General features: G+C 56.0%; 2 protein-coding genes across 2 annotated transcripts; both read right to left on the bottom strand.

Annotated features, from left to right (window-relative positions):
* Nucleotides 1–788: 788 nt before the first annotated feature.
* On the bottom strand, nt 789–9,781 carry LOC106023531 (uncharacterized). Its single transcript, XM_034072672.1, has 12 exons — nt 9,659–9,781; nt 9,368–9,578; nt 8,794–8,914; nt 8,538–8,579; nt 8,049–8,157; nt 6,890–7,100; nt 6,513–6,586; nt 2,340–2,459; nt 1,808–1,927; nt 1,513–1,723; nt 1,053–1,173; nt 789–972 (listed from the first exon to the last, which is right to left on the bottom strand). Exons 1-12 carry the CDS (start codon nt 9,728–9,730, stop codon nt 939–941), a joined length of 1,446 nt encoding a protein of 481 aa, XP_033928563.1. The 5' UTR covers nt 9,731–9,781; the 3' UTR covers nt 789–938.
* Nucleotides 5,856–7,106, bottom strand: LOC115946960 (avidin-like). The gene is made up of 3 exons (XM_031051505.2): nt 6,890–7,106; nt 6,466–6,586; nt 5,856–6,059 (listed from the first exon to the last, which is right to left on the bottom strand). Exons 1-3 carry the CDS (start codon nt 7,056–7,058, stop codon nt 6,026–6,028), a joined length of 324 nt encoding a protein of 107 aa, XP_030907365.2. The 5' UTR covers nt 7,059–7,106; the 3' UTR covers nt 5,856–6,025.
* Nucleotides 9,782–13,428: the final 3,647 nt, after the last annotated feature.

Here is a 13,428-nt window from a genome sequence, read left to right as displayed (position 1 = left end):
GAGGAAAATGGAACCAAGAGAGCAAAATGTGACAATCAAACCACATGCAAGTCTGCAATGAGAATAGCTGAAACACAAAGCAAGTGGAAAGCATGTTACATCCACAGATGCTGGTGGCAATGCTCTCCCTCAGCATTCCTGGCATGGAAACAAGGGGAGCAGCAGGAGGGGGCAGTCCCACCAACCCACTCCTATCCTTGGGCTGCTTACATCCCAGGCAGGGTGCCATCACAGGGTGTTCTGCTCATCTGGGGTTATTTTGGGACTGTAGAGCTAAAGGACCAAGCTTCAAGCTGAGATTCCTGCCTATCCTTTGCTCTGTACAGGATGTGTGACTCACACGATCCCAGCGCATTCCGTAAGTCACAAAATCCAATGGGCAGAGGTATGTGGCTGCAGCTAATGGATGCCCGTTTTCCTGTAAATCACACACTTTTCCCTAAGAGGAGTTCTGGGTGTGCTGCTGCTCCCTGTGCTGACTGCTGGCACAGAGCAGCACTTCCTGCTTGCAGGAGTATGAATGAAGCCAAGAGCCTGAGGGCTGCCTCTGAGCTGGGGAAAAGGTGTTCTCATCCACCTTTTGGGAATGCAGAAGGGCCCCCAGCTTATCGTCCTGTCACACTCACCCAGCATCGAGCAGGGAAGAGCTAGTGCCCTGCCATGCTTGGTGTCAGAGATTCACTCTGAGGATGCAGCATCCCATTAGGGCTGGAAAAGGGGCTGTTCCCTGTACCCCCCACAGTGCTTTAGCCCAGCTTCCCCAGGACATACCCACAGACTGCACAAGGTTGGGTTTGAAGTTAAATAGTTCATTTTATTTGTTTTTGGGGCACATCTTCCCTCGGGGCTGGTAGCAGCCTCCATGCTGGTACACACTGATGGTGCTCAGGGACTTCAGGCTCTCCAAGTCTGAAGTAAGAGGGCTCTCCATCCTCCTCTCAGGCCACCCTCTTGAAGGTATTGCGTCCCACCCTGTGGGGAAGCAGAAGGCCACTAGTGCTCAGCCAGTGGAGGGGCAGGGGTCCCAGTGGGGCTGGGTGTCCTTGGCTCACCTTGTGGCTTTCCAGTCATTGTGTTGGGAGTCAACCTTCTCCCGCAGCATCCAGGAGGTCTGCAGGACCTCCTCCCTGCTGTCCTCACCAAAGCACTGGCCCACGAAGACAGCAGTGGAGTCTGAAGGTAAGCAGGGGCTGTTAGCATCCCAGCAGGACCCCGGCTGCTTATGGGGCTTCATGAGCACCAAAGGGTTTCATGCTCAGGGAAAAAGGTGGGTCCCAATATCTGCAGGGGAATACTCCAGCAGTGATGCTGCCAAAGCAACTCTTGATGCCACCCAGCCCAAGCACTGTTTTAGGAGGTCACCTGCTGCCTGCAGGCATTGTCCAGAGTGGGGACAGCTCGGGAAAGGACAGACTGAGGACAGGAGGAGGGACAAAGGGATAGGGATGGGTACTGGGACCTGCTTAAGCTCCCTTCCTCATCCCACCTCCCCATCCAGGCACAGCCACTGACCAGAAAACTTCCAGTTGACAGTGAATCCGAAGGTGCAAAGCCCATCCTCGTCCAGGTGCTGGGAGCCAACAAGGGGGGACGGCTCGATGGGTTTCTGGGCGCTGGACACTGCGGTGTGGTACTCGCCTGAGAAGTTGCCATAGCTGTCAACCTCATCCACAAGCATCTTGGAGCCCAGGTCGTTCTCCCACCAGCCACTCAGGTCACATACCTAGGGATGAGCAGGTGTGTTCCTGGGGGCTGCCCTCACACAGCCCCTTCCCCTGCCCACATCCCCGTGGGGTGCTGGACTCACCTTGCTCTTCCTTGTGGAGTGTTTATGCCTTTGGTTCAGCCACCATTTGTTGTTGGTTGCCTTTGCCTCCTTCACGTTGGCTTTTTCCCCACCCGGGGTTCCATCTGCCTGGCAGAAGATCTTTGAAAAGAGGTAAAACACAGTGGGAGGCAGGTGAGCTGTGCGACCCCAGGACACATCTGTCCCTGCATGTGGGGATGTGTGCTCTGCATGGCACTGGTGCTTGGCATGAATTGTCAGGTTCACGCAGCACCTGCAGCATCCCACTTGCAAGGCTCCAGCTCCAGGTCCCAACCCAGCCTGTCCTCCACACACCGCACTTCCCTGGGCAGGGGCAAGAAGCCACCCACCGGTGGACCCTGCCCCGGTTTCCCTGCAAGTCCTGCCCACCCCTCCCGGGGACACGGACAGCCCCGGAGCATCCCCTCGGCAGCACCTCCCGCTGGAGCAGGGGTTCTGCTGCCGGAGGGTGCCCCTGATCCCAGGTAGCCTCCCCTGCCCAGTGTCCCATCGTGTCCCGCAGCATCTCCACCTGCATCCCCGCTACGGCCGCGGCCAGCGCTGTCCCTGCGGGCACGGCGAGCGCGCACAGCCGGCGGCTCATCGTCGGCAGCAGCGAAACCGAATCCAACCGTGCCGGGGCCGCCCGCCCCTTTTTATAGCACGGGCAAAGCGCCGGCTTCCCGGAAAGCCTCAGCAGGAGGGACGGGGACAGGGAAGGGGATGGAGGGGCGGGTGGGGATGGGGATGGGGGTGGGAAGGGGACAGGGGTAAGGATGGGGATGTGGGTGGAGTTGAGTATGGGGATGGAGGTGAGGGTGGAGAAGGGGGTACAGGTGGGGATGGGGATAGGGACAGGGGTGGGGAGGGGACAGGGGTAAGGATGGGGATGTGGGTGTAGTTGAGTATGGGGATGGAGGTGAGGGTGGAGAAGGGGGTACAGGTGGGGATGGGGATAGGGATGGGATTGGAGATGGGGGTGGGATCATGGATGGGGATAAGGAAAGGTGTGGAGATGGCAACAGGGATGGGGATGTAGATGGAGTTGAGGATGGAGCTGGGGATGGGAATGGAGACAGGGATGGAGACGGGATGGAGGCAGAGATGGGGATGGATATCAGAATGAGGATGAGGATGAAGGTACAATGGGGTATGTAGGCTGCTATTACATGTCTGTAGATGGGTTGTCTATAGACAAGTAGGAGCAGCCTCATGTTCACAAGCCCTCATTCCCATGGGGAACTTCAACTACCCCAATAGCTGTTAAAGGACAGCACAGTGCAACATATGCAAGTCAGGATGTTCCTGGGATGTGCTGATGTTAACTTCCTTCTCCAAGTGATAGAGGAGACAACAAGGAGAGGTGTTATGCTGGACCTTTTCCTCACCAACAGAGAGGGGCTGCTGGTGAGTGTGAAGCCCAAGGGCAGCCTTGGCTGCAGTGACCATGAACTGGTGGAGTTCAAGATCCTTAGAGCAGTGAGGAGGCTGCACAGCAAACTTGATACCCTGGAACTCATGAGAGCAGACTTCATCCTGGGCTGCATCAAATGAGTGTGTCCACAAGGTTGAGGGAGGTGATTCTGCCCCTCTACTCTGGTGGGACCTCACCTGGAGTCCTGCATTCAGCTCTGGGGCCCTTGACACAAGAGGGATGTGGAGCTGTTGGAGCAAGTCCAGAGGAGCCCATGGAGCTGCTGTGAGGGCTGGAGCAGCTCTGCTCTGGAGCCAGGCTGAGAGCTGGGCTGGGGCAGCCTGGACAAGAGAAGGCTCCTGAAGGGGAGACCTGAGAGCAGCTCCAGTGGCTAAAGGAGCTGCAGGAAACCTGGAGAGGGGCTTGGGACAAGGGCCTGTAGGGACAGGCCAAGGGGAATGGCTTGAACCTGACATAGGGGAGACTGAGATGAGCTCTTAGGCAGAAGCTGTTCCCTGTGAGGGTGCTGAGGCGCTGGCACAGGGTGCCCAGAGAAGCTGTGGCTGCCCCATCCCTGGCAGTGCTCAAGGCCAGGTTGGACACAGGGGCTTGGAGTAACCTGCTCCAGTGGAAGGTGTCCCTGCCCATAGCAGGGGTTGGAACTGGATGAGCTTTAAGGGCCCTTCCAGCCCAAACCACCCTGATTCTATGTAGGACAGGTTGCTTCAGGTTGCCCACTAGTGTGGCCCAGCCTGGGGGTCCCTGTCCCTGTGTCTCATAAAGGTCTGAACGTGGGCAGCCCTGGTTGCATGCACCAGCTCTGAGCAAGAGGGCAGTGAACACCAGGGCAGGATGAGGCCAGGGTCAGCTGTTGCTGCAGGGGAGCAGGGCAGCTGCTGAAGCATCACAGAGGGTGCCATATGGGAGGCAGGGCAGGGGTGTAGGATCTATGTGGCTGATGATAACTGTGGCTTAGGAGCAGTGGTGTTGACACTTCCTGTAATCTTGTGTTTTCACTTTCTGTTTCTGTTCAGTTTCACAAGCAGGATCTTTGCCTCATCCCTGATTCTGTAAGCTGCCTTCTTCTGCATGCACAAGTCTGGGTGAGAGCAAGGGGCTCCAGCCCTCACAGCACAACATGGGCTATTGTAGGGTAACAAAGAACACACTCAATCAAGCCACAGAATTGTAGTAAGACAAAGAAAATGAAGCTAGACAAAAGGTAAAACCCGAATATTTTTGATCATACCTATTTCTATTCACACTCTTCCTGTAAAAGCCTCATTTACTGGAAGGAAAATTTAGTCAGGTTTTTGTTGGAATGCTGCATCATAAACTGCATCTGTGCACATGGAGTCATGTTGTGAACAGTCAGAAATGTATTTATAGAAACATTTATTCAGAATGGACAGGATCTTCTGTTCCATGCACTGCCCAGCACCTGGCAGGGCTGAGAGCAGCCCCAGAGCTCAGCAGGGAAGGAGAGAGAGCAGCAAAGGCTGAGGAAGGCTGGGGAAGGGCAGGAACACTGTGAGAGGAAGAGGATGGTGGGCAGGGCACCACGCTTCCCCAAGGCACTGTGTGCTTGCTGTCCCTGCCCCATCCATCAGTCTCTTCCCCCAGCAGCCTTGCATTCTCCAAGCAGCACTGTCCTTTGAGCCCTTCCTGCCTCTCCCAGCCCATCCCTGGGATGCTCAGGAGCACCCAAGCTGGGAGCTGTGTGTTATGTATTGGGTAACTGGTGAGTTGGGAACTTCGTGATCTAGTGAAGTGATAAATCAGTGAGTTCACGTGTTGTACCGGTCCGTGCAAAGGGCACGGTTTGATGTGTGTGGTTTCATTGCCAATGAGCTTATAAAGTTTAATGTGCAGGTGATGTTGTCCTCTGAATCTGAGTTCCCAAAAGCAGCCTTATCGTGTTCCACTCTGCGGCTTGTCAGGTGATAATCAGATAGTGAGAAATGCAAACATACGTGTATATATCCAGCATGGATCCCTCTAGGATCTGGCCTTAGCCACCCAGTCTGCCCAATAGCTACCCCTGGAGACACTTGTCCTTCCTATGGTCCCTCTAGAATCCAGCCTAGACTTTGGAAAACTCCAAGACCCCCCCCCCCCACCCCCCCCCCACCCCGGTCCCCTCTGTGGGAGCAGTCACCCTGTTACATGTAACCATGAACCCACACCCAGAGCAGCAGCTGGAAATGGAGTTCAATGGGAAGAGGAGGCAGACTAGGGTGCAGAGGTGCAGGATGATGCCAGATGAGGTGCTGGCTTTCCTGCATGCAGCCTTCACCCTGACCTCAACCATGGGGCATCCTGCTGGGATGGGGCTCCAAACCAGGAGTGCTGTCTGGGATTACCCATTGCAGAGTGCCTGTAGATGCCCCACATGGGTGCATGGGCAAAAAGGCACCTGCAGAGGCCTGAGGCCATGATCTGGAAGCAGGGTAACCCAGTTTCTATCCTCCCCTTGTTCCCCAGTCCTGCAAAACACCTCCCTGCATTCCCCCTGCCACCACCTCACTCTGCCCATGGGCACAGGGTGGCTTCTTGAACCCCAGGGACACACAGGACACAGCTCTTTGCAGGCACAGAAGGGTTTATTCAGCTCCATGTATGGGGGCAGCAAGCTTTGGGAAGGGATGCTGGGAGGCACTGGGAGAAAGCAGCACAGGGTGAGGGTGTGTTTCCAGCTAGGATACTGGGAGCAAGCAGGAGCCCAGCCCAGGACCAGGACAGTGGAGAGCCTCAGGAATGCCAGTGGGACAGCAGGATGCAAGCAGCTCCAATCTCCATCCCCATCACTTGACGCGGGTGAAGATGGAGGTGCCGACTCTGCAGGAAGACATGTCAGCAGAGGGGAAGGAGGGCTGCGGGTTAGGGCTAGGGGTAGGGTTAGGGCTTGTGTTAGGGTTAGGTTTCGGGTAGGGCTAGGTTTAGGTTTAGGGTTAGGGTTAGGTCTATGGTTAGGTTTAGGTTTAGGGTTAGTTTTACAGCAAGGTTTTGTTTTAGGTTTATGGTTAAGGGTATGGTTAATATTAGGTTTTGGTTTTGGGCTAGGATTAAGATTATGTTTTGGATTTGCTGTAGGTTTAATTTTCCTTCTATGATTGTTGTTAATGTTAGTGTTTGGTCTTACGTTTAAGGTTAGTTTTAGGATTAGTTCTATGGTTAGTTTTAGGGTTTGGTATAGTACTAGTTTTAGTATTAGTTTTAGTGTTAATTTAGGGACACTACTCACCTGGTGGCTCTCCATGTGTCCCTGCGTGATGGGACCTCTTCCCGCACAAGCCATGTTGTCTCCAGCGTCTCCTTCCCTCGGCGGTCCACAAAGCACTGGCCCACAAATGTAGTGATGGAGTCTGTTGGAGTTCAGTTATGGCAGAGTGTGTTCAGATTATATGCTGTAGACAGAGGATCCTAATACTGGCAGACAGACTGACATACACCCCCTGCCACCCTCCCAGATGACTCTCCTCCCATCCATCCCCGACAGAGAGCTCTCCCCGTGCCAAGTCCCATGGCAACAGTGTGAGCACTTGGCTCCTCCGTGGCCACAGCCATGGTCTCTCTGGGTGCATGGGGGATGTGTGGCTGTACCCCACTCCCAGCATGGGAAGGGGATGGATGGCTGCCCCAGGACCCTGTCCTGGGTATCATCGTACCTGCAAACTGCCACTGCACGGTGAAGCCGAAGGTGGGCTGCCCCTTGTTACTGGAGTGCTGCAGGGCCCCTTGCAGTGGTGACACCAGGATCTGCTTGTCGGTGTCTGCCACAGCAGTGTGGTAGGAGCCCGTGAAGGTTCCAGCTGCGTCCAGGGCCAAGAGGGTCATGTTGGAGCCCAGTTCGTTCCTCCACAAGCCCTGCAGGTTGCACTGGGGACCGGAGGGTGTGTGGCTGCCTTGGGCAGTGCCAAGCCACAGCCCACCCTCTAGTGTGCCAGAGCAGTGGGATGTGTGCCCCACATGCATGGGGCTGGCACAGCCCGTCCACATGGCAGATGGAAACAATGGGGACAGCACCTCCCCATCCCTTGGCAGGGCAGTGGGGTGCTGGGTATCCCCATACGAGGGGTAAGTGACCAGCCAGAGCTGGCAGCCTCCTTGGTCATGTGTGCTGCACCATGGCATGGCACAGCATGGCATGGCACAGCACACAGCAAGGGCAGGCAGCCCCTTGGGCACAAACACACTGTGCTCTGTGGCACAGCTTGGTATGGCACCGTGAAAGCATGCAACCCCCTCAAGGCATGCACCCTGTGCCCCAGGGGTGGCATAGCGTGGCACTGCACAGCACAGCACACAGTGGCAAAATACAGCATGGCACAGCACCAAACAGCACGGTGCAGCACAGCATGGCACAGTACATGGTGGCAAAACACAGTCTGGCACAGCACTGCGTAGCACGGGACACGGTGGCAAAGCACAGCACATGGTGGCAAAGCACAGCGTGGCACTACACAGCACAGCACGGCATGCCGTGGCACATCATGGCACAGCACGGCACAGCACCAGACAGCACAGCACAGCGCAGCAAGAGCAGGCAGCCCCTCGGCTGCTCACGCTGCACCTCAGGGATGGCACAGCAGGGCACGGCGCAGCACGGCACGGCGCAGCACACAGAGTGCCACAGCACAGCGCGGCACGGCACGGCATGGCACGGCAGCAGGCAGCACAGCACAGCGCAGCAGGGGCAGGCAGCCCGGCCGCTCACGCAGCAGCGGGGCAGGGGGATGGCACAGCAGGGCACGGCGCAGCACGGCACGGCACAGTACAGCATGGCAGCGCAGCCGTCCTGCAGCCACCGGACCCCGCTGCCCTTACCTTCCTGGCAACGGCGGAGCGCGGAGCGAGCAGCGCCAGGGCGAGCAGGAGGCAGCAGCCGCCGGTCCCCATGGCAGCAGCGGTGCTGGGGCTGAGAGCGCTGCCCACGCTGCGGCCCCGCTCCCGCACCGGCTCTTTTATGCCGGAGGGGGCAGCTGCCGCCCGTGCAGGGCCCCCGGGCAAGGGGCACGGCGGGGGGACACGGGCCACCGGGCACGGCGGTACAGAGCCGCACGGAGCACGGCGCGGTGGGGGGGCTGAGGGTCGGGACCCCCCGTGGCAGGGGGACACGTTGGGCACTGGGGATGGTGACACGAGAGGTCATCGTCCCACAGGGGTGCTGTGGAGGGGGTGGTGGGATGTGGTGCTGAGGCACAACATGACAAGAGATGGTGGGTGTTTGCAGCAAACCTTTATTGTGAGAAGCAATGGGGGTCATGGGAGAGGGACACACACTGCAGCCAGCTCAGGAGCCCCCATCACCCTCACTCCTTCTTTGTGCGCAGGCGGGTGAAGACGTTGGTGCCGACCCTGTAGGACACAGAAGGAGGAGATGTAAGGGTGGGAATCGCAGCCTTGCACAGGACAAGCCCAGCCAGCCCTGTTTCCCCCAACAGCACATGCACTGTGATGGGACCCTTGGGCACCATTCTTGGTCACCACCAGCAGCTCTGAGGGCACTGAGCACCAGGAGGTGCATTGCTGCTGGGGATGCTCAGGGGACCTGTGCAGGGCATGGTCTCACATGGTGGCTTTCCAGTCGTCCTTGATGCTGTCCACGTTTGACCGCAGGAGCCACATTGTCCTCAAGACCTCCTTTCCATCCTCATCCACAAAGCACTGGCCCGTGAACACAGTGACAGAATCTGCAGGGATGGGGCAGGAGGTGAAGGGGAGCATGGACAAGGTGTCAGGTCAGTGCCCTGCAGCCTGTCACCGCGCAGGGGGCAGGAGACCCGGGCTGTCCCTGCCCTCTTTGGACAGAGGGAATGGGGAGAGCAGGCAGGGGGGTCTCGAGTAGACATGGACACACAGCAACCCCCCGGAGCATCCTCTGCACCCTGGGCCTGGGACGTGGCACCAGGCAGAGAGCTCCAGAGTCAAGGATGAGGGAGCATCAGGGGGATGTGAGAGCACTGGGGACACCGCAGGGGAAGGCAGGGCACCATCAGGGACACTGCTGTGAGGGCAGCAGAGCTTCATGGACACTACAAGGAGGACAGAGGATCTCAAGGCTACCACAGGAAGGGCAGGGGGCTCTGGGAACAGCGCAGTGGAGCTCTGAGGACACAGGAAGGGAGATGGGGAAGGAGAAGCACCTGAAAAGCTCCAGTTGACGGTGAAGCCAAAGGTGGCCTGGCTGTCCTTGTTGGTGCGGTGCTGGGAGCCCTGCAGCGGTGACACTTTGATCTCGTTGCCAGAGGCTGTCACAGCCGTGTGGTAGGAGCCGAGGAATTCACCTTTCTCATTCACGGCCATGATGGTCATGTTGGAGCCCAGGTCATTGGTCCAGCGCCCGGTCAACGTGCACTGGGGTGGAAGGGACTCCTCAGTGGTGCTGCAGCACAGCCCCTGCCCACCCTGCCCCTGCATCCCAGCCCTGCCATTACCTTCCTTGCGGAGAGGGCCGAGGCCAGCATGGCCAGGCTGAGCACCAGCAGGAAGGGGGTTGCGTGCACCATCTCTGCAGCAGCAGGTGTACCTGGGGATGTTCTCCTCGCAGAGCTCTGCTCCTGTGCCTGCTCCTCGCCTATTTATTGCTGCCGGGGCTGCGGTGGCAGCATCAGCGGCAGCGTTGTGCAATCTGGGTGTTCCCAAATTTGTAGTTCCCGGACAGATGAAAGTGTGTTTGTTGGCAGATATTCCCAGAAATGCCAGCTGAAATAGTCCCTCCCTGCTCACATTATTCTGGCACCTCATGGGGAAACCTTGGCTCTTGCAGCTCAGTCATCACCAAGCCCGGGGAAACCCCCCTCATATCTCTTCTGGACCCTTTCTTCCACACCATTGCTGTGCCTGGGGTGCATAAAGGGTGCCAAGGAGCCTTACCTTGGGACACCCCAATATCACTGCAGCACACAGCCTCACCCTCCTCTTCCTCACCAGGCATCCTTGTTTGAAACCCACCTGAAAGGCTCCTTTAAGGGCTTTGCTTTATCCACCCCCAATATTGATGCAGCCAGAGAACAGGCTGCAGAGCACTTGTCCTCCTCTCACCCGAGGCTGGTATGTAGGTTTGCTGCTGTTTTTACAAACTGGCTTTTGTTGTAATTGCTCTGTTTATGGAAAACAAGCATTCCCCAAATACTTTGGACATCACATTTTAATGATGACCAAGGTTGTATCGATGCAGGGATTCTTAAATTACTTCAAGTGTATGTTTATGTATTTTTCCCTTACATTATAGTTGCTGCTGGCTGGAGAGGCTGTAATGGCTCTGTTCACATCAGAACTCTTCATCCCATTCCCCAGTCATTTTCTAGGTAGCCTCCTAAAACATGTGTTTTAATTCCTCCAGGCATCATAGCAAAAGACTGTGGAGGATTCACCAGAAAATGATCTTTTACCTAAAATGGAGAAAGGCAACTCTGCAACATCTCAGCTATACTTCCCCAGCCTTGCTTTCCCTTAACCTCACACTTGAGCCCCAGTTTCCTTCTGACAGCAATAGTCACCACTACCCGTGCTGGGGAGCATTGCATTTCTGCTGCTAGCACCTCAGTGCTCCCCTCTCCTCCCTGCAGGAGCCACACAGCCCTATGGCACCCCTGCCATTGAGGGATGCCTGGCCAGAGAGCTGGATGCCTGTGGGGAATTCCTGCCCCTCTGTTTGCTTTCCTCTATCTTAGAAATGAACCGCACGACAAGGTATGCTTCTACACTGTTTGCTTTGGCCATGTTTTTGGCAAGCAGGTGCTGCCTGGAGTGAGGCCGATGTTTGTGACAATGAGCTTGGTCAGCCTGAACAGGTCGCATGGGCAGCAGGGGCAGCCATTAATCCATCACCATCACCCCCTCTCCTTCAGACCCTTGCCATCTCCCCCTATCAGCCCCTCTCCTTCACATCCTTGCCACCACCCCTCTTCTTCACCCCATTGCAATCACCCCCTATTACCCCCTCTCCTTCACCCCTCTCCTTCACCCCTCCCCATCACCCCCTCACCATCACCCCCTCTCCTTTACCCCATTGCCATCACTTCCTATCACCCCCTTGCCATCACCCCCTTTCCTTCACACCCTTGCCATCACCCCCTATCATCCCCCTTGCCATCACCCCCTCACCACCATCCCTTTGCCATGATCCCCTTGCCATCACCCCCTCTCCTTCACTCCCTCTCCATCACCCCCTCTCTTTCACACCCTTGCCACCACCCCCTCACCATCACCCCCTTGCCACCACCTCCTCTCTTTCAACCCTTTGCCATCACTCCTGTCATTCCCTCTCCTTCACCCCTCTCCATCACCCCCTTGCCATCAACCCCTCTCTTTCACCCCCTTGCAATCACCCCTTATTGCCCCCTCTCCTTCACCCCCCTCCAACACCCACTCTTCATCACCCCCTCTCTATTATCCTCTCTCCTTCAAGCCCTCTCCATTAGTCCCCCCCATCACCACATCACTGTTATCCCCCTGTCATTGCCTTGGTACAAGGAGGTCCCTCTGACTACAGGGGCCATGGGGATGGGTAACACAAAGTCTGCAGTCGCCTTGCTGCTGATAGCAACTCACAGCTTATTTACAGGCAGAGCTTTTGTTTTTAGCATCACACAAACAATATTCCTTCTGCTTTTGCACAACCTTTATTTTTTCCCAGTATTTAACAAACTCTGTGCCAGAAACGTATCTTGAAATTGCAGGCATCAGCTCAGAGCTCAAGGACATAGATTTCTTGACCAGCCTTGGATGAGTCAAAACCAAAACAAGCAGATACCTCGGGTATCTATGTGAGATTTGCACCCTCCAAAGGGCAGCCAGTGAAGCGGTTAGACCCTGGAAATCATTACTATGGCTAAATCCTGAGATGCCATTCCTGAGCCTTGGCACAGCAGGGGAGTGGGCAAGGGGGAACGGGCAGGCAGGGAACAAGTCCAAAGCAGAAAGTGCTGAAGAAGTTAAAAGTTGGCAGGGCTTTGGTTTAAACCTGTGTGTGTCAGGGGTTTATGAATAATAAAGGTTAATGAATAATAAGAATAAAGGGTTAATGAACAATTAAACTTCCCGTATAAACCAGGATTGAGTCAGCCTTGAAAAATAGTGTTACAAGCAAATGTTAGTGAAAGTCATATCTGTAACCAAGGATTCTGGCCCCAGCCCATGGCTTTACCCATGCAGTCATTGCTGAAAGCTGAGCCTGTTGGTTTATTATTGCGTATTACTGATGCAATACAGTCAAAAAGAGGAGACAAAACCAGAAATACCCCTTGAACACAGCCTGGATGCCCCAGCCTATGAAAGAAAGTCTGCAGGCAGCCTGGCCCTTAGGGTTAAGGAGCATTGCTGATGGGTCGCAGCAATCAAACCCAGCCTGGTCAGAGGCTGTGCTGGCTTTGGTACCTGGTTTTGTAGGTTGCCAGATGGATCTGGACATCACCATGTGCCAACACAACACAGAAGGAAGTGGGAAGCTCAAGTGAGCTGCACCATGTCCTGGCACCCCTGTGCCCCCCCCAGCCCAACCTCAGCCCAGTGACCCTAAGGGAGTGCTGCATGGGAGGAAGACATTGCCTGGTCCAGGGGGGCTGTATCCAGGAGAACCTGCCCTTTCCCAGATAATGTTATTCCTGTGCCCAGGCGGATGTGGGAACACTCCCCTGTTAAGAAAAGGACATTCATCACCTGATGGCAGCACGGGCCACCACAGAGATGCCGTGCCCGCACCAGCGCCCAGGCAGGGCAAGAACAGGCACAGGGGTGAAGGACAGGCTGCCTCTAACCCCAACCCTCATAGCACTTATGATTCAGAGGGTGTTAGAGCAAAAGGCTCTCCAGTGAACAGAAAGAGCTTGTACCTAAACCTGGGTGCAGGGTTCCCTCCCCACACCCTCAAAACCAGTGAGGCGCAGCCTCCACAGGCTGACCTGGCACAGAAATGAGGAAAACAAAGTAAGGTGCCCAGCCCTGGGTAGGAGAGGAACAAGACTTGGTCAAGGGCAGGCACACAGAGCCATTTCCAGGCAGCACACTAAGTTCCTTGCCTTGATCTGACACGCAGGGAACAGAGAAGAGGGCATGGGACAGGTCCTATGTCCCCTGCACATCTTGCTCCTGATAGCAGTGTCCCACAAGAGGCAGCCTGATAATGGCCTACCCTCTCCGATTAAGCTGAGTGTTGGCTCTCCCTCTATCCCCAGCCCAGTAAGAAGAGAGGGAACAATGCAGG

The sequence above is a fragment of the Melopsittacus undulatus genome, chromosome Z (assembly GCF_012275295.1).
Source record: "Melopsittacus undulatus isolate bMelUnd1 chromosome Z, bMelUnd1.mat.Z, whole genome shotgun sequence".
Classification (NCBI taxonomy): Eukaryota; Metazoa; Chordata; class Aves; order Psittaciformes; family Psittaculidae; genus Melopsittacus; species Melopsittacus undulatus.
Note: the sequence above shows the minus strand (reverse complement) of the source record. Positions and strands in the feature narration are given on the sequence as shown.

Excerpts from the sequence above, each read along its gene's own strand:
- LOC115946960 (XM_031051505.2), bottom strand. The coding sequence starts at position 7,058 with ATGACCCTCTTGGCCCTGGACGCAGCTGGAACCTTCACGGGCTCCTAC. Across the intron at positions 6,587-6,889 it reads CGTGCAGTGGCAGTTTGCAG|ACTCCATCACTACATTTGTG; the intron begins GTACGATGATAC and ends GAACTCCAACAG. Across the intron at positions 6,060-6,465 it reads GACACATGGAGAGCCACCAG|AGTCGGCACCTCCATCTTCA; the intron begins GTGAGTAGTGTC and ends GTCTTCCTGCAG.
- LOC106023531 (XM_034072672.1), bottom strand. The coding sequence starts at position 9,730 with ATGGTGCACGCAACCCCCTTCCTGCTGGTGCTCAGCCTGGCCATGCTG. Across the intron at positions 9,579-9,658 it reads CGGCCCTCTCCGCAAGGAAG|TGCACGTTGACCGGGCGCTG; the intron begins GTAATGGCAGGG and ends CTTCCACCCCAG. Across the intron at positions 973-1,052 it reads AATGACTGGAAAGCCACAAG|GGTGGGACGCAATACCTTCA; the intron begins GTGAGCCAAGGA and ends GCTTCCCCACAG.